Consider the following 20,991-nt stretch of genomic DNA (forward strand, 5'->3'; position numbering starts at 1 on the left):
ATGCAATGGGAGGCTGAGTATACCTGTCAGCCAATCAGCTGCGAGTTTCACGCTGCATTGAAAAATCACTGGCAGTCCACACAGGTGATCTTACAGATATTTATCTGCGTTTGAAGAAGCGAGTGAATTGAGTTTGTAATGTAGGAAATAGTTTTTAGTTTTTTCGCCTCATTAAACGCGGATCCTTTTATCATAAATGCTAAAATCAATTTTTTTCGACTGATTTTATTGATTATAGAGTATTTCCTAAACTGCAGATAAAAGCAGGGATTAATGTGAATGAAAATGAATCAGTCTCGGAGAAACTGCAGGTAATTATCTGACATAAAACTATTGTTTTATATCTTTTTTATGAACTTGTTTTCTGTCACTGTGAGGAGTGACGGACGAGAGGAGGTGATATGCTGAATTGCAAAATGTAGCCTAGATAAGACTGCAAAAACAAAGAAACAATTTGTGTTATCGTCAGAAGTCAACAAAAACAGCTCGAAGTGTCTGAAATAGTGACGCTAAAGGATGTTACTTCGTACTGTTTCACTCACAAAGCTCTGAAAAAAAAATCCATGGTAGCCTAACCCTGTTTTCCGACCATGGCTACAAGTTATCCCTGGCTTAAAAAACCTCTCAAAACCAGTTTATGCTGTACATTTGGTCTTTTTGGTGGTTGTTGTTTTTTGCCAGAAAGGTGGAATGCATTTTATTGTTTTGTTCGTGTCATAAACATGCCAGTTTTCAGCAGTACACACCCGGTCGCCCTGGTTACTGGAGATACCGGGTGTAAATCAGGTTGTTATCCTCGAAACACGTCGCCCTCATGTTATTTACCAGAAGAGATTTTGCGCGCGGTCGCGTGCGCGTTCTCGGAAACCCGCACTGACAGGCGCAAAGCAGTGACTGGGTATTACTTTCAATCTACTTATAAACCTTGATACAAACATTAAACATAACTTTTCTGTAAACAACCTTTCAGACTGCTGCATTAACGAACAGAAGTGTGGTGTTTTCGATTATATCATTCCATGACAAAATCCTATTGATCACCTTAATCAGCTAGCCTATCACTGTCATATCAGTATGAATGATAGCTGTCAGACACGTACAAAAAAGTTAACCATGTGAAACATACAGTCTGTAAACTATTTAAACTATCTATTTTTAATCTATTTTCCCATTATTCACTTAAACAGCAATGTGTCAAAGAGCTTGTCTATTTGAATGAGCTTTGCATTCTTTCCTATAGTGAGCTAATGGCCTTTTTCAAGTATGTGATCAATGCCTCCTGCTTTATCACTGTAAAGAGTAAACGCTTGATCATGGGGTTCAAGCCTATTATCTTTGCAAAACACAAACATAGTTTTGATAAGAAAATTGGAACCATTCACAGATGTTGACTAGCTATCGTAAGAATTTACTTAAGGACTTTAAAGTCAATTGTTTACTGACAAGGTTTACATGTTTACATCATAATCCTCAACTGGGCACTGGTTACTTAAAGCCTACGTGATAAACTACATTCATTTGAGAGCTCCAAGCTTTGAGCTCAAAACGAGCACATCAAACGAACCAAGAGGAACAAAAACAACTGCTCACTCAGTTACATAATCTCCAATCAGCTCACACTTGTTTTTCACTTTAACGCCGTCCTCTGTGGTTTCAGTTCCTTCTCACATTGGCCTAAAGGAGCCTTGTGAAATTTATGACTTTCCTTATAACGTCAGTAACAATAAGGTAGATCTTTAAATGCATAACTTCAAATGAAACTGAAAGCAAATGCTCATTAACATATCTTTGCCCTAAGTTGTTTTAAAGGAAATTCTCTCACTAGGTGGTCTTGCAGTAAGTTTCACATTTGAATGTTGATAGTTGTTTTATTTTGACACACATATATAAAACATTTTACTTGAGAATGAATGGTGTATGATTTGGTTGTAACTTAAGAAGTACAAATAAGCATGCTACTATTTAACTTTTTTCTTTTAATTTACACCACTGTTCAAAAGTTTGGGATCGGTATAATTTTTAAAAACACTTTTATTCAGCAAGGGCGCATTAAACTGACCAAAAGTGACAGTAAATCATTTTCATTGTTACAAAATACCTTCCATTCGTCAAAGAATCCTGGAAAAATGTGTCACGGTTTCCACAAAAAAATATTAAGCAGCACGTCTGTTTTCAAAATGTTTTCTGAGCAGCAAATCAGCATATTAGAATTATTTCTGAAGAGTCATGTGACACTGAAGACTGGAGTAATGATGCTGAAAATTCAGCTTTACCATCAAATGAATAAATTACATTTTAAAATGTATTCAAATAGAAAAGTTTTTTAAATTGTATTAATATTTTACAATATTACTGTTTTAATGTAATTTTGATAAAATAAATACAGACTTGTTGAGCATAAGGGACTTTAAAACATTAAAAAACAAATCACACAGGCCCCAAACTTTTGAATGGTACAGTGTGAGAAATAAATCAGTTGAAAGTGATTAAATATATGTCCACAGAAAGATCACCATATCAGTCTGAACATGAATGTTGTGACCAGTAACCAAAGGATGCTCAAATCTCTCCTCACAGTGCCACCACCTGGGAAAGAAGAACCACAAACATCACATCACTAAACTGTGAGTCCACTTTTATGATGGACTAATCCAATAAACCTCTAAAGCTGTTGCTCACCCGATCGAGGTTTAACGGTAAATGTTGTCTCCATTCCAGCACGGATGTGGTTGGCAACGTGACAGTGCAGAAGCCATGTTCCATTGACTTCTGCCACCATCTCCAGTGTCTGAAATGCTCCTGGGATCAGGTCATACACATCAGTACGGTGAGTCTGATCTGTCTGATAAAAGCAGTTTGACTCATTATAATGGTTGAGTTTCACACATACATATAATCAGATTATAAAGAGTATACATATTTGGCGTGCTGTCCTAGGGAGGGCTCTAAGCTTGGTATTTGGCCCGAACCCAGAGTACTCCGCCCATATCCCTATAGGAACAGCTGGCATTCGGACGTAAACACGGAAACCTTCACTGTTCTTATTGCGGCAACTATGTAAGGATAATGACAGGGAAGAAAATATATTGTTGAATAAAGTTGTTTTTTTTAGTTTTTTTTTTTTAGTTTTTGCGCACACAAAGTATTCTTGTTGCTGCATAAAATTAAAGGTGCCCTAGAACCAGTTTTTACAAGATGTAATGTAAGTCTAAGGTGTCCCCTGAATGTGTCTGTGAAGTTTCAGCTCAAAGTACCCCATAGATTTTTTTTTAATTAATTTTTTTAACTGCCTATTTTGGGGCATCATTAACTATGCACTGATTTAGCGCGCGTCCCCTTTAAATCGCGCGCTCCCTGCCCTATGAGTCATGGATCATCGATCATGTCAGTTATTATCGCTCCATCTGCCATTTTTCGCTGTTATTCTTGCTTGCTTACCTATAGTCTTTTGATTAAGCTGTGCACAGATCCAGACGTTAATACTGGCTGCCCTTGTGTAATGCCTTGAACATGAGCTGGCATATGCAAATATTGGGGGCGTACATATTAATGATCCTGACTGTTACGTAACAGTCGGTGTTAAGTTGAGATTCGCCTGTTCTTTGGAGGTCTTTTAAACAAATGAGATTTACACAAGAAGGAGGAAACAATGGAGTTTGAGACTCACTGTATGTCATTTCCATGTACTGAACTCCTGTTATTCAACTATCCCAAGGTAAATTAAATTTTTGATTCTAGGGCACCTTTAAGGCTATACCACTGCAGTCGCGTGGACTATTTTTACGATGTCTTTAGTAGCTTTCTGGACCTTGAAAGTGGTGATTATATTGCTGTCTATGGATGATTCATATACCTCTCGGATTTAATCAAAAATATCTTAATTTGTGTTCGAAGAACGATGAACGAAGGTCTTGCGGGTGTGGAAGGACATGAGGGTGAGTAATCAATGACAGAATTTTCATTTTTGGGTGAACAAACCCTTTAATAAAACATCATTTGGTGTATGAAAACTGCAGAACACACTGCAGTAATTTTATTGAAAAATCATATATTCTATTGCATCTGAATGTGAATATAATTGTATATATAATAGTTATAGACTCATTTCTGCACCTTGTATGTGAAGGTTTCCGCATGAAAATGGACAGTGTGTATGTCCGCTTCATTGCCCATCCCAAACAGGTACCAGACCACCTTGTCGCCTTCCACCATTTCCAGCCCATGAAGGTTTGCATAGAGCTTCCCATTGATCCCTGTCAATAGTGAAACAATAATAAAAACATGCAGATTGGAATCATGTAATTCTGCCTGAGACAAAATGAGAATTATGTACAGTGATTATTTTTCTTATCATTTATAATTATTTATAATCTGATATGGAACAGGGATAGTGAATACAATTCATCCATCATATATCAAACAATGCCTTCTAGTGGTCATAATTTGACTTTTTACTTTTTAGCATTTTATAGCAAAATACATAATTAGGGTTGATTTGCATATACTTGCGACCGCTCTCACCATACATCTTGTTGCTTTTCTGAAACTCTGCATCTCTCAGAAGAGGTTCTGAGCTGTTATAGTAGGACTGAATGTTTTCCTCCAGATACCAGGATTTATTCTCATCAAACATCATAAAGAGGAGAGCAAATTCTTTGTCCACATCAGTTCTCTGTCTGGCCTGGTTCAGTACATCTCTCCTGCAGATTACTAATGGCCCAATCAGACCACTGGCTGTGTCCTATAACATACCACAAAAGCCAAATTAATAAATTAATAAACAACAATTTATTTTATTGTTGTTATTCAGAATTAATCTGTTTGAATTCCTGACTGAATGTAAATAAAAATAATAATAAAGGAATTAAAACTCTATTTTTGATACTAAGAGCTTTACCTTAACAAAGTCCACAGCTGAGCGGTAGGCAAAAGCAATGCAGTTTGGATCAGACACGCCTGGACCGGATTTCTCTGGAATCATCCACTGGTATTGAGTCATATTTCCTGCAGTAAAGAGTTTCATTTGCATTCACAACAAGATGTGTCACATGTATAATGGGGAAATCCCTGAAGGTGTCTTTGAACACATTTTTCAGGTGAAATACTAAGGCAAGTGGTGGATGTTTCATCTTTCATCTTCCTCTACCTGGCATGACAGCTTCAGGTTTAGAAGTAGAGGTTCTGACTCCATGTGCTTGTATTGAGTAGGGATGGCTAGCTTTATTCATGAATGTGATCAGCAAAATCTGGCCAACTTCAGCTCTAATTACAGGTCCTATAAAACACACACACAGATTATCCTTTTATTCATTCTTTCAAACAAGAAAAGCTGATGTTCAAAATATTTTTAAATAAAGGCAGAACAAAATTGTGAGTATTATAAGTAACCAAAAATCTCCAAGTGTTTCTCTTCAGGCTGCCTCGGTTTTCTTGTTCTGAAGGTGGAGTCGGTGTATTCTCGATAAACTGCTTTCTTATACCTGGAGCCCAGTCTGTTCTTTCCTGTCCCCACAAACAAACTGCCAGGACTGAGACAAGAATCTGGTTACCAAAGCCATTAAAAACGCTCCAACAACAACAACAACAACAAAAGTTGTAGTACATAAATCTACCTTTTCTCTTCAGTCGTGTTGAAGTTCTGCAGTTCCCAGGTGCGATCAGGTGAGTAGTCCCACTCCATCTCTTCAGCACAGATGAAATACTCCACTATCTGAGACCTTAACACTGAGGGCTTCTTATTTCCTGAGCCCATCACTTTATACAGCTGTCTCATCCCACCATCATAGTGATCAGAGACTAGACAGCTCACCTCAAATACCCCTGCAACCACAAGAAAACATATTATTAGTTAAAATAACTGTTTTCAGTATATTTTAAAATGTAATTTATTCCTGTGATGGCAAAGCTGAATTTCCAGCAGCCATTACCTCAGTCTTCAGTGTCACATGATCCTTCAGAAATCATTCTGATATGCTGATTTGGTGCTCTCATTATTGTTTATGTTGAAAACAGCTGTACTGCTTAATATTTTTGTGGAAACTATGATTCAAAAGTTTGGAGTAAGAAAAAAAATTAATACTTTTTTCCTGCAAGGATGCACTAAATTGATTAAAAAAAAAGTGACAGTAAAAACATTTATAATGTTACTTAAGATTTCTATTTTTATGTTTCCTACAAAAATATTAAGCAGCAAAAATGCAGCAATGTTTTCAACATTGATCATAAGAACCATTAATAATAATTGAGCACCAAATCAGAATAATCAGCATAAAGGATCATGTGACACTGAAGACTGAAGTAATGGCTTAAGTAAATATATATATATATATATATATATATATATATATATATAATTTGCTGAAATAACATGGCACTAGGTCATACTGACCACTGACATCTGGTTGCATGGACACAGTGACTGCAGTGTGTGGGAACAGGCTCAGCGTGTCACGTGTTGTGCCCTGTCTCTGGAACGTGTTGCCTTGGAAGTAAATACCATGCATGTCTATCTCTGTGCCAAGTCCCATGAGATGCCATCTGACCCTGGACTTCTTATTCATCTCAAGGCCAGGCAGGTTCCCGTACATAAAGCCATTCACAGCTCCATTACACACACACACAAAAAAAAAACAGGTTGTGCAAGAATTGGTTGTGGAATTTGAATCTGATTTGAAGCTGATTTGTAAAATTAATAATTGACCATTACACTGTTGACCAAAAATATGCTTCATTTGTCAGTTTACCGTTACATCTTGTCCATAGCATGCGTATGTAAAATTCTTTGTAACCTTCGTTTGCACATGTGCCCCAAATAGACTGCAGTTGGGCCGAACTACAACGTGCTGCAGGTCAGGTGAATTATCTCAAATAAGTCATAGTGCGAATAAGTCAAGTTCATGGTCAGATATGTATACCAAAATGAAGCATTTCCCAGGCAGACAGCAGTAAGGTGAGTGTAAATACCATGCATTTTATTGCTCTCCTGAAACTCCAAATTCTCTAAGTCTGATTCATTGGTGTCATGGGATTCAATGTTCTGATCCAAGTACCAGCTGAGATTTTCATCTAACACAGAAAACAGCAGAAAAAACTCCCGATCCACGTCTTTCTGTAAAAAAAAAAAAAAATATTACATATAAAAGTAATCCAGTAAAATTATTTTAAAATAACTTGATGGCTGATTTGCATATGGGTCAAGATGACAGTTTGTATGCAAATTATTTTGAATCTCTTCTTTTATTTATTTATTGCTACATATTTGAATCTCATATTACCTGAGCACCATTGGAATTCAGTGCATCTTTCTTACACACCAGCAGGGGGCCTATAAGACCAGCATTGGTGTCTCTGACTGGATCACTGGAGGAGAAGTACAGGTAGGAAATACAGTGTGGGTCACTTTCAGATGGTCCCTCCTTCAACAGCCACCTGTAGGTGAACGTTTCTCCTGGCTGAACCTGATATCCTCTCCTCTTTATACCTACAATACATTAAAAGATTGTTCAGTTCTCTGGGACAAAACAAACCTTTTGATTGACATAAATTAGCCAGATGGTGTAAAATAAGTCTCACCATCTTGATAAAAGACACCCTCAAAGAGTTTGTTGTACTGGAGACCATGAGACTGGATGCTGTAGCTTCTGTCGGCCTTGTTCATAAACGTCACCTGAAGAGTGTCTCCAGCCTCAGCCCTCAGAACTGGACCTACAGGCACCATGATGTGACAGAAAGGTTCGAATCAAACTCATGAAACTTTTTTTTTTTTCTATCTAACCAAGGTTTAAAATGTTATTCATATTACAATGATTTAAATCCACATGAAGAGGCTTACCCAAAATGCCTAGATGAGTCTCAGCACTAGTTCGTTTTCTCCTTATAGTGAAACTCTTATCTGTATATTCTCTGTACACCGCTTTCCAATACCTTCCACCAAGTCGGCCACCATCCATCCCAAAGAACAACTCTGAAATGCTAAGGACGACCAAGAATTTTACTTTGAATTATTTGTCATAAACTCTAACTTTCATAAACTAATTGCAGTGCATTTCTGAATTATAATTAGATATTCAACCTCCCAGGTTTCGTCAGCGACTCATTGGTCAGTTTATCTATCCCTGATGGTGCGTAGTCCCACCAAACCTTCTCAGCAGCAATGAAATACTTCCTAATCTTCCCACTGAGAGGAACTGTGGAGTTTATTTCATCCTTGCAGGATGAGACTTTGAACAGGGCCTGCATACCAGCTGTGGAAGACAACATAGAAGAGCCCTATCACCTCTGTGTAGGCAGTAAGCATATAAAGCTCCTTGAAGATATAGACAGAATTTTGGCAAAAAAAAATTTCTCAAATAATGCTAAAATTCGTGTATTTTCTGGGTGGTCTAATTCAGGGGTTTTCAATCTTTTAGATGTCAAAGAACCACAAATATAATCATCTTCAGGGGGCAGCTATATATTTTCATGTATGAAGACCCAATTTATACTAATTTAAATAGGTATACTATACTATGCCAGTATAAAATATTATTTGGAAAATATTTGTGCTCTTTAAAGCCCTTGATAGCTCACCCGTCTCCCATGCCAGAGACACAGGTTAGAATCCCACTCAGAGCGGGTTGAGTAGAACCGGAAGGGTTACATTGGTGCCGTGACCCGGATAGGAGTGAGGTTTAGGGGGGTGAGTGTAACGGAGGCCAGCTAGTAAGAACTGTGTGAGTAAACCTCACTCCCCTGGCCTCAAGAGGCACACTAGAGACCACAATATTTAGTGTCCTTGTTAGTTCGCCCACCTCCCATGCCAGAGAGACCGTTTTGAATCCTGCTTGAAGCAGGTCATGTAGAACCGGAAGGGTTACATTGGTGCCATGACCCAGATGGGATTGAGGTTTAGGGCCATGAGTGTAACGGAGGCCAGCTAGTAAGAGCTATGCGAGTAAACGTCACTCGAGGCGCACTAGTGACTGATGTTAGAGACTTCGGTCTATCCTTGTTAGCTCGCCTGCCTCCCATGCCGGAGATGAATCCCGCTCAGCGGGTCGAGTAGAACTGGAGGGGTTTCACTAATACATGTGCGTGCTCTAATCAACTGGCTATTTTTAACTGAAAGGCAGAACTTCCATTACTACAACTCCCTTATTATTTTATCCTGTTATCAGAGAACATGCTTTCTCAAAGTTTACCTTTCAGATGATCGTTGACTTGGCAGTTCAAGAGCCATGTCCCTATTGTCATAGGGACCATCTCTGCAGTGGCAAAAGTGGCAGAAAACAGACTCAGGACATCCATGCGGTGCCCGCGGTCCAGGAGTGTGTGTCCGTGGAAATAAACAGAGTGAATGTCGATCTCGTTGCCCATGCCAAAGAGATGCAAAGCAACCATGTGGTTTTGGCAAAATTCAATGCCTGGTAGGTTACCGTACATATATCCATTTATGGCTAAAAATGGATAAAAAAAAAAAAAGTACTTAAACTCAGACTCAAATTGTGTGCATCAGCTATGTCGGTTTACAAAAAAATCTCTAGGTTCATGAATTTTCATTATAAAGCACCACACCACTCATTTATTTTGCTGGACAGACACATTTTAGTTCATACAGTCAATTGTCAGGTATGTACCATGCATCATGTTGGATTCCTGGAAATCTTCTCTAGCAGGATCCACACCATCTGGATCAAAGCAGAAGGTCTGGATGTTCTCTTTTAGGTACCAGCTGATGTTCTCATCCACCACACTAAACATAAGGATCAGATCCTGGTCCACATCAGCACGTTGTACTTGATGGTGGTCTGAAGTGGACACAGCATGCAGGGTTCCTGAGGGCGGCATTTTAATTTGGGAAACAAAAGATAAGGTAAGACAAAAATATTTATTTAACTAATAAAGAAAAGCAATTTTAAATTCAGCCCAGAGGTAAAAATCCAAAGGGCTCATTTTATTTTTTTAAATTAAAATATATTTTTAAAATGTATATTAAATGCATTAATTTCAATTTAGGGAGGAACATAAATAGGAAATGTTCTTTATCATAATAATATTTGTCAACTGTAGTATTATTGTAGTACTGTAAATAAATAGGAAATTCAAGGTAACTTAACTCTGATAAATAGATTACAATGATTTTTTTTTATTTAATTACATTTATAAATTGTAGTATTATTGTATTATTGAAAATAAAATGAAATTAGGAAATAAAGGGGAAATTCAACTTAACTTTGATAAATAGATTTCAATGCCTAGAAAATATATTTCTGTAAGTATTTTGACCATTAAACAATTATGCAATTTTTGATAGTTAAAAATCCTTCACTGAAAATGGAACTCAAAAAAAATGCAAGGAATTATTCTTACCAAAAATGTATTTTTTAAATTCATCCCAGAGGGAAAAAATCCAGAAGTGCATTTTATATATATTTTTAATATATTAAATGCACCCATTTAAATTTAGGGAAGAACATAAAGAGGAAACATCCTGTACAATAATGACATTGATAAATTATAGTGTTATTGCACCCAGTTGACCTTTATCTAAGATGCTTTAGCTGTTTTTGTTTTTTTAAATTATTAATAATAAAATTTTAATAATAAAATGTAAAAATATCACAGGGAGTTAAATTTCAGTGCAACAGACATGAATATAGGGCTAGTATTGCAAGGAATTAATAGGCATATCAGAATGTCTGCTTTACCTTTCTTACAGGTGAGAAGGGCTCCAATAAGCCCGGAGGAAATGTCTTGTGAGGCACTGACATGGGAGTGGTAGGCCCAGGTTAGGCAGTTGGCGTCACCCGTTTGAGGGGCAAAATCTGGCTTTACAGTCCAAGTATAGGTGTAGTTTCCCCCAGGTGGAACCCCGTCATCCTTCTTCAGAGTGTCTGAGGTTCCGTCTGGATACAGCGCACCTAAGGATTTGATATCAGTTGAAAGTCCACACAAGTAAAAGCACCTTTAAAATGATTAACCATATACTCTGATGAGCCAAAACATTATGAACAGTCACAGGTGATATCATTGATCATGTCCTAGCAAGGCCGCATATTAAGGTCTGGGTAGATTAGATGCTAATAAATCAGTTCTCATAATCAATGTGTTGGATGCAGGAGAAATAGGCTGTAATAAAGATCTGAGTGACTTTGTCAAGGGCCAAACTGTTATGGCAAGGCGACTGGGTTAGTATCTCTGAAACAGCAAGGCTTGTAGGTTGCTCCCGGTCAGCAGTTTTGGAAATTTACCAAGAGTCCTGAATCACGTGGACGGCCAGGAAGTGATGGCACCAGGATGCACTGTTGGTGGAGGGAGTGTGATGCTCTGGGCAGTATTCTTCTGCTGGGTCCGGCCATTCATGTGGACCTAAGTTTGACACGTGCCACTTACCAAAACATTGTTGTAGACCAGGTACACCCCTTCATGACAATGGTGTTCCCTAGTGGAAGTGTCCTCTTTTTCAGCAGATAATGCACCCTGCAGGAATGAGCATCTGTGGGATGTGCTGGACCAACAAGTTCAAAGTCTTGGTGCCAGATGCCACAGGACACCTTAAGGGGTCATGTACAGTCTGTGCCTATGCGGGTCAGTGCGGTTTTGGCAGTATGTGGAGGATCAGCAGCATATTAGGCAGGTGGTCATAATGTTTTGGCTCATGTATAAGGAGTGAATGAGAAAAAGAGGTTTTACCTTCTGAATCTTTTGCATAGAAGACACCGTGGGGATGCATGGAATAACGTCTGGAGGCGAAGTTCTTCAGGTGCACAATGATGATGTCATGAACCTCTGCCCTCAGTATGGGGCCCAGATAGCCCAGCCAGGTGGGTTTGGGGATCTCTTGAGAATAAGAAGCATCTGTGTACTGCCTGTATATCGCCTTTTTGTACACACTGCCAATCCGCTGAGACCCGCGCTGCAGAAATACTGATGCATACCTGGCCACAAGAAAGATGAGGAGTTTTATAATGTTTTTCCACTATTATTATAATGGGATGATAATAAATGGCAGAGATTATTGGATAATTTTAAAATGAACTAAAATTAGAAAATAAATAGGAAATTCAAAATACTGATAGATTACACTCTTAAGGTTCAGTAGGGTTCTATATAGAACCTTAGGCTTCTTGACCCGATTTTAAAAAACCCTTTATACCAAAATGGTTCTATACAAGGAGAATAATTCATAAAATTTAATTAAAATTAAAATTAAGAAAAGGTTCTATATAGAACCTTAGGCTTCTTGGCCCAATTTTTAAAAAAAAACTTTATACCAAAATGGTTCTATACAAGGAGAATAATTCATAAAATTTCATTAAAATTAAAAATGAATTGAAACAAAATGATCCCATGATGGGAACCCCTAAAATGTTCTATGAAGCACCTGACAGAATCCTTTAAGGTTCTATATAGAACATTTTCTTAAGAGTGCAGGTTTTTGAAGCGATGCCATAGAAGATCCATTTTAGGTTCCCCAAAGAAGTAAACAGTACTTAAAACATAGTTGTTGTTTTTTTCTAAATATAAAGAACATTTGAATAATCTGACAAATCTTTTTTTCAACGTTTTATATGGACCATTAAACAATTTTAGATAATTATAAATTTCTAATTACTGAAACTCAAAAATGCAAAGTTCACAAAAAACAGGCCTCTGCTTAGGAATTAGTAAAAAAGGCTTAGAAAAATGAGTTTTTTATTCATTGTGTGAATCTCAAGGATGACAGTGAAAATGTCCTGGGCACTGGTACAAGGAAGAGTAAACTATCAAATATCAAAAACATTCATCCGAATGAATACAGCTATATCAATTACCAGATATTATCTAGAAAAAAGACAGTCCTCAAAACTGTCTGGGTAAACAAGAGACTTGTGAGAGCAGCCACAGAAAGGATATAGTTCATTATCTAGGAAGAGAGTAAAGGTGCACCAGCATGCATGAGGATGCCACAAAAAAAAAAAAAAAAAAAAAAACACTCAAAAAGAATCAAGTGACGGCATGTCTGGAGTTTCCAAAAAAAGAAAAAGAAATAGAAAAAAGAAGTAGAAAAGGCGGCCCTGATTTTGTGGAGTTATAGTCTAAGGTTTTATTTTTTGTGTATGCAAATATAACACTGTCCACATCATAAACACCACCGTCTAGATGACACCACACACACACACACACACACACATACACACACACACAAAAGAATAATAAAATGTAATTTAAAAATATCACAGGGAGCTAAATCTCATTGTACAAAGTGATAATATATACACATGTAAAACTTTAGGAAGATGTAAAATAAATAAGCATTAAAAATATATACACATTTACAATCTCAGATGAATTACTTAATATAATTAATAATAATAATATTTAATGAAAATATAAATCTCACTCATCCGCTGCAATAGGTTTCCCATTAATCAGATTCTGGCCGCTCGGTGCGTAATTCCAGTTTTCCTCTTGAATCCCAATGTAGAAGGTTCTGTTGATTCCAGACACTTGTGCTATCACAGCACAAAAGATGCTTAAGCTTCTCAAACAGTTCCAGAAAATAACCATAGTCTCAGGGACACAAATGTCCTTGCTAGAGTCCTCAAATAATTCTTAACAGGAAAGTTCTGTGTGGTCCCTCGTTATTATGTGACAGCAAAGCAATTGAAGATGACCAGTCATGAGCCATGATAACAGCCTACAGGGATTCACACACCCATGAAATTCATGGGAAGCCCTTCCCTGCCGGAAGAATCCATCTGAGACGGCTCGCTGTAATATGGTAGCTAGTTTCTAGTTGGTCATTATCTGATTCAAGCTGGTCATTAAAACTGGTAAACTGGTAAACCATCTTGGAAAAGCAATAAAGTACCAGCTGGTCACACCAGTTTAAAGTGGTCAAGATACATTTTGGAACATGTTAGCTGGGCAACCAGTTAACGACCAGCTTGCACCAGCTAATGACCAGCTAGAAACCGCAGCTATCATGTTCCAAAACACAGCTATTGGGTTTTAACACAAAATGGTATGGTTTGAATATTCATAATTGCATTTCAGTGTATTTTTGAGTCAGTGTAAGAATTTGACCTATCTGAATAATAAAATGAGATAACTGCTATTATAGGCAACTAAGTGTGCATTTAGCTAAACCGTTGTATATAATAGTATATATAAAATAAATAATTCATGTGCCATCCATACTTTTTTTGTATGATTCCCCATGATCCTGCTATCTCCAATATTACAAATATTGATAAATAAAATTAATATCCAATATTTTTTACAACACAAATATCTACAACACAGCCCATTTCCCCTGTAAGAATAAAATAATGCTTTAGTAAATCATAATTATGACATAATTTTGACATTTTGAACATCATAAATTGAAATTATGAGATACTAATCTCAAGTATGAGATTAAAAGTCAAAATTATGACAATAATTATGAGATAAAAAGTTATAATTATAGCAAAAGTCAATATTATGAGATAAAAAGTAAAAAATGTCATAGTGACTTTTTATCTTATAAATTTCAACATTTTGTCATTTCAAATTTTTGTCATAATTATGACTTAGTATGTCATAATTTAGATTTTTATAATAATTATGACTTATGTACATAAAAGTCTATAATTATAATTAATTATAACTAAAATATAATTTTAAAAAAACTAAAACCATAAAAAAAAAATCTGTTATTTGAAATAAAGTAAACGTTAACCTAAATAAAAATGAAATATATAAAACTTAAATTTATTCCATTTATGCTAGTTGCCAACCCAGGTGAAAAAAAAAAGTACACTTCTATTATATACTTAAAGTGCTCTATTTTCGTGCACTAATTTTGTACTTAATATACTAAAAATTCTTCTTTAGTACTTCTTAAGGGATAGTATATTAAAAGCACATTTAAGTTCATATTTCATGGTGTCTCAAAATAGCACAGTTGAGTACACTTAGATGTTCTTAAGATGACCTTAAGAAGTACTAAAGAAGATTTTTTAGTAAATTAAGTACAAAATTAGAGCATGAAAATAGAGCACTTTAAGTATAATAGAAGTGTACTTTTTTCACCTGGGAAGGCAATTGACATTTCACATTTTCATTGGTTTAGACTCATGTAATAAAATAACTAACTAAAACTGAAGGAAAAAAACTAAACAGACATTTTAAAAAAAAATTAAAAAACAACATTAACAAAAATGTAACTAAAATTAAAGTAGAAAATAGAAAATCTAAAACTAAACAATAATTCAAAATAATAAAAACTAAAATAGCCTCTCAACGTTACTAAAATAACAGTGCGTTTGTGTCATAATTATGATTTACCAAAAGCATGATTTTTTTTTTTTTTTTTATGTAGCAGAAATAGCGACGTCCTGTGGTTGAATTTGCAGCATTGCAATTACAGGCTGAGATACAACCCGCCCCCTACTGGATGACGTTTCATTTTCTCAAAAACAAAAGAGGGAAAAAGAGAAAGCGGTTGTCCAGCTGTTATCTGTGACTGTGCATATGGTGAAATGGCAGAAGCCAGTATTTCAGTGGCTCCGGACCAGTTCTGCTGTCCAGTATGTCTGGATCTCCTGAAGGACCCAGTGGCCCTTCCCTGTGGACACAGTTACTGTATGATCTGTATTACAGACTGTTGGAATCGAGAGGATCAAAAGGGAGTCTACAGCTGCCCCCAATGCAGACAGACCTTCACTCCAAGATCTGTACTGAGGAAAAACACCATTCTGGCTGAAATGGTGGAGAAACTGAATGAGACAACACTACAATCTGCTACTCCTGCTCCTGCTTACAATGCAGGTCCTGGAGATGTGGATTGTAACGTCTGTAGTGGAAGAAAACACAAAGCTGTCAAGTCCTGCTTGATGTGCCTGAACTCTTACTGCCAAACGCACCTTGAACAGCATGAGAATTTCTTCAAAGACAAGAAACACAGTTTGATAGAAGCTACCAGACGACTCCAGGAGATGATCTGTAAGAAACATAACAGGCCTCTAGAAGCTTTCTGTCCAGGTCCGGAGTGGGACTCATTTCCAGCCCTGGAGTTTCATGCCTTAAACCGGCCCACTTTAACTGACTATATTAAAATAATGTAATTACAACCTCAGTATACAAGTCTGCAATAGTGCACTGTTCTCTACAGCCTTGTAATTAATTGTATTTTTCAAAAATGTCTTCAAATACCCCCCCCCATTCATTTCATTTTTAAGTCATTTTTATTGTTATGATTTTATAATGTGAACCACTGATTAATTCTCCAGCCATCTAGTGGCTGTAGTTAAAAAATTCATGTTATTTATTTTTTTTTTTAAAGTGTTTGCTTTTCAGTAGATGGATCATTGTAATCATCCACTAAACCCAGGCACATTTTTCATGTCTATCACTATGAATGAAATTAATAAATGTAGATCTTTTTTTAAAGTGCATTTAACATAAAATTTTGCTATTTTATATGAATGTACAGGTGCTGGTCATATAATTAGAATATCATGAAAAAGTTCATTTTTTTATTGTAAAATTATTTTTAAAAATGAAACTTTCATTTATACTAGATTCCCTACATGTAAAGTAAAACATTTCAAAAGTTTTTTTTTTTTTTTTTTTTTTAATTTGTTGATTAGAGCGTACAGCTAATGAAAGTCCAAAATCCAGTATCTCAAAATATTAGAATATTTACATTTGAGTTTCATTAAATCACTGGTTCTTTGAAACCACACTAATGGGGAAGACTGCTGACTTGGCAATGGTCCAGGAGACAATCATTGACACCCTCCACAAAGAGAGTAAGTCACAGATGGTCATTACTGAATGGGGTGGCTGTTTACAGAGTGATGTATCAAAGCATATTAAATGCAAAGTTGACTAGAAGGAAGAAATTGGGTAGGCAAAGGTGCACAAGCAACAGGGATGACCACAAGCTTGAGAATACTGTCAAGTAAAGCCGATTGAGACACTTGGGAGAGCTTCACAATGAGTCAAATGAAGCCGGAGTCAGCGCATCAAGAGTCACCACACTCAGACATCTTCAGGAAAAGGACTACCAAGCCACTTCTGAAACAGAAACAACGTCAGAAGCATCTTACCTGGGCTAAGGAGAAAAAGAACTGGACAGTGAACAGTGGTCGAAAGTCCTCTTTTCAGATAAAAGTAAATTTTGCATTTCATGTTGAAATCATGGTCCCAGAGTCTGAAGGAAGACTGGAGAGGCACAGAATCCAAGCTGCTTGAAGTCTAGTGGGAAGTTTCTAAAGTTAGTAATGATTTGGGGGCCATGACATCTGCTGGTGTTGGTCCATTGTGTTTTATCGAGTGCAAAGTCAATGCAACCATCTTCCAGGAGATTTTGGAGCACTTTATGCTTCCATCTGCTGACAAGCTTTATGGAGATGCTGATTTCCTTTTCCAGCAGGACTTTAGCACCTGCCCACAGTGCAAAAACCACTTCCAAGTGGTTTGCTGACCATGATATTACTGTGTTTTATTGGCCAGCCAACATGCCTGAATCTATGGGATATTTTCAAGAGAAAGATGAGAAACAGTCGATCCAACAATATACAGATGATCTGAAGGCTCAATAGTGCCTCAGCAGTGCCACAGGCTGATCACTTCCATGCCACACTTCACTGATGCTGTAATTTGTGCTAGGAGCAAGTCATTTGCTGTAATATGTGCTGCCGACCAAATATTGAGTGTTCAAATGAACATACTTAAAAAAAACTTGAACTTTTCTGTTTTGAAAATCCATTTTTTGATTGATCTTAGGAAATATTCTAATATTTTGAGATACTGGATTTTGGACTTTCATGAGCTGTATGCTCTAATCATCAAAATAAAAAAAATTTAAAAAAACTTTTGAAATGTTTTACTTTACATGTAGGGAATCTAGAATATATGAAAGTTTCATTTTTAAAAATAATTTACAATAAAAAAAATGAACTTTTTCACGATATTCTAATTATATGACCAGCACCTGTACATTCATGTATTTGTGTGATTGAAAAGTGCACGGTCTTGCAACCCACCAGTTGAGAAACATTGACGTAAGCTAATGTTCGCTGTTCACTGTTGTTCTGCTGAAGCTCATTGTGCTTAGGCTGTGCGGGACTGCAGATAAATCCAAAAATTGTCTTCTGAGCAGTAGGCTAAGTGCAATATTTTTTGCTGTTATTTTAAGTAATTGGAAACATTGATATTTTTAAATGAATGATCTTACAAATGTTATAATGATTGGAATTCTGATATGGTCAAACATTCCTGATATCCAGCTGATCAGAGATCAGGAAAAGGCTGCAGTGAGTCAAGCTGAAGGATTTTTGAAGACACTGGAGGAGGCCATTGATTTTCTGAAGAAGAGGGATACTGAGTTGGAGCAGCTGTTACACACAGACGATCACATCCATTTCCTCCAGGTGACAAGAAAAGGTATGTGAACCAGAATCTGTGAAAATGTGAATAATTTTAACAAAATAAAGGAGATAATACAAAATGCATGTTATTTTTTATTTAGTACTCTCCTGAGTAAGATATTTTACATAAAAGATGTTTACATATAATCCACAAGACAAAAAAATTGCTGAATTTATTAAAATAACCCCATTCATAAGTATGTGAACCACTGATTTTGTGTGTGGTTACCTGGATGATCTACGACTGTTTTTGTGATGGTTCTTCATGAGTCTCTTGTTTATTCTAAACAGTTAAACTGAGCTCTGTTCTTCAGAAAAATTCTCCAGGTCCTGCAGATTCTTCAGTTTTCCACCATCTTTTGCATATTTGAACCCTTTACAGCAGTGGCTGAATGATTTTGAGATCCGTCTTTTCACAATGAGGACAATTGAGGGACTCAAACACAAATATTAAAAAAGGACATTCACTGATGCTCCAGAAGAAAACACAATGTACTAAATAAAAATTATTTATTATTTATTAATTAATAATTTTAAATTATTAAAAAATATTTTGTTAAAATTATTCACAGATTCTGCAAGTGCTTCACATACTTTTTCTTGCAACTGTGTATGTATATATATATATATATATATATGAAGAGTTCAGATGCAAAAGCCTCTAAGTGCCATCTGAAATTTTCTTCTAAAATGAGCATTTTTATCAAGCTCGCATGTTTAGGTTCAGTAATTTCACTTTAATGTCAATTAATAGGTCATTTTCATTGCCATTAATGTGAATGAACTAAACCTAAACATGCGAGCTTGATAAAATGCTAATTTTAGAAGAAAATTTCAGATGGCACATAATTATTATAAAGAGTCATTTGAAACACTGATCATTATTCAAGCTGTATCTTTATTTCCATTCTGATTTCTAGAGTTCACAGTTCATCTTGCTTTGTTTTATCGTACCCAGCATCACTGTCAGTCCTCACCTCTCTTTTAGTAATATTGGAATATCGGTCTCTCCTAAGAGGGAAACTTGAAGATTTCTGCAAAGAGGAGGTAGAACGCATATCTGCTAGAGGTAAAATACTGCTGACATGATGTGTGACATGATGTAACTTACAGATGTAATTTATAGATATTTATTTATTGATATATTTATAATATTTATGGTCGATGAAAGTTTACATTGTTAAATGTACTGAATATATTTGATGTTTTCTTTAAAAAATGTCACTTTTCTGCTGGACTGTAGTAAAAAGCATCAAGATCACTGACACCGATAACCCCAAGACTAGGGAGCAGTTCTTATCTATCTATCTATCTATCTATCTATCTATCTATCTATCTATCTATCTATCTATCTATCTATCTATCTATCTATCTATCTATCTATCTATCTATCTATCTATCTATCTATCTATCTATCTATCTATCTATCTATCTATCTATCTATCTATCTATCTACCTTCCTACCTACCAACCACATGCCAAAACAAATCAATAAGAAATTCAAATCTGATGTGAACAAGAAACTAACTGTTCAGATTTCTAAACTTATTGTTTTGAGAAAAAAAAATTCATTTGAGAATTGAGCCAAGGCGATTGAGAAACTGTAATGTCATTCCAAACCTGCATGACATTCTTTGTTCTTGTAGAACACAAAATGATTAAACATACAATTCATTACACTGTATTTTGTATGCTGGATGATAGATTTTTTTTCTTCAAAACTTAATTGTATGTTTATAATAACATAAAGCACATTAATTCTTATTTTCTTGAACCTAGACAGATTTTTTTTCTAACTCATTATAGATTGAAACAATACTAACTTATTTTTAAAGTTTTCTATGTGAATTAGCTAGTTGAATAAAAGCATTTTAATGATTAGAATCTGAAGTGTGCTTTGGACGATTGCTTTTTTGTTTTGGTTTTATACCAAAGACAAAGAGCACCTCATCTTATCGAATTTCTGAGCAGATTGGAATTTTTGTTGTGTATTTCTTTATAATATATATTTAATTCATATTATTTTATTTCAGATTCCTGTCAGCTCAGTCTGGATCCAAACACAGTGAATAAACACCTCTGTCTGTCTCAGGGGAACAGAGTAGTCACTTATACTAAGAATGCCCAGCAGTATCCTAAACATCCAGACAGGTTTGATGGCAGTCCTCAGGTGTTCTGTAGAGAGAGTGTGTGTGGACGTGCCTACTGGGAGGCTGACTGGAGCGGGAATTGTTGGGTAGGTATATCAGTGTCTTATAAGAGCATCAGCAGGAAGAGAAAGGGTGACGATGAGGCTGATATTTTTGGATATAATGATCAGTCCTGGACATTGCAAAACACGTGCGCAGGTCGCTTATTCACTCATAATTCTGTAGACAGTGAAATCAATAAACCCCTATACTCCTCTAGAATAGGAGTGTACGTGGATCACAGTGCAGGAACTCTGTCCTTCTACAGCGTCTCTGACACAATGACCCTTCTCAAAAGTGTCCAGACCACATTCACTGAGCCCCTTTATCCTGGCTTTAAGGTTTTAGATGGACCAAGTGTGAAACTATGTGATCTATGATACAGTACAATTCAACAAATTGTATTATCATATCAATATTAT

General features: G+C 36.1%; 2 protein-coding genes and 1 long non-coding RNA gene across 3 annotated transcripts; 2 read left to right on the forward strand and 1 right to left on the reverse strand.

Moving 5' to 3' along the window:
* The first annotated feature begins 77 nt into the window (after window positions 1-77).
* On the forward strand, window positions 78-4,256 carry LOC125260384. Its single transcript, XR_007183033.1, has 5 exons — window positions 78-311; window positions 2,578-2,624; window positions 2,719-2,827; window positions 3,895-3,935; window positions 4,127-4,256. It is a non-coding gene; the product is annotated as an uncharacterized LOC125260384 (long non-coding RNA).
* On the reverse strand, window positions 2,372-14,137 carry hephl1b (hephaestin-like 1b). Its single transcript, XM_048178705.1, has 19 exons — window positions 13,361-14,137; window positions 11,671-11,915; window positions 10,686-10,898; window positions 9,615-9,812; window positions 9,180-9,434; window positions 8,072-8,243; window positions 7,832-7,971; window positions 7,573-7,704; window positions 7,275-7,480; window positions 6,964-7,108; window positions 6,389-6,601; window positions 5,613-5,820; window positions 5,389-5,528; window positions 5,147-5,275; window positions 4,898-5,004; window positions 4,522-4,741; window positions 4,114-4,253; window positions 2,680-2,842; window positions 2,372-2,586 (listed from the first exon to the last, which is right to left on the reverse strand). The coding sequence occupies exons 1-19, from the start codon at window positions 13,525-13,527 to the stop codon at window positions 2,510-2,512; spliced, it is 3,270 nt and encodes a 1,089-aa protein (XP_048034662.1). The 5' UTR covers window positions 13,528-14,137; the 3' UTR covers window positions 2,372-2,509.
* Window positions 14,138-15,340: 1,203 nt separating this feature from the next.
* Window positions 15,341-16,096, forward strand: LOC125262887 (E3 ubiquitin/ISG15 ligase TRIM25-like). Its single transcript, XM_048181728.1, has one exon. The coding sequence runs from the start codon at window positions 15,486-15,488 to the stop codon at window positions 16,068-16,070; it is 585 nt and encodes a 194-aa protein (XP_048037685.1). The 5' UTR covers window positions 15,341-15,485; the 3' UTR covers window positions 16,071-16,096.
* Window positions 16,097-20,991: the final 4,895 nt, after the last annotated feature.

This window comes from Megalobrama amblycephala, linkage group LG2, assembly GCF_018812025.1.
Source record: "Megalobrama amblycephala isolate DHTTF-2021 linkage group LG2, ASM1881202v1, whole genome shotgun sequence".
Taxonomy (NCBI): Eukaryota; Metazoa; Chordata; class Actinopteri; order Cypriniformes; family Xenocyprididae; genus Megalobrama; species Megalobrama amblycephala.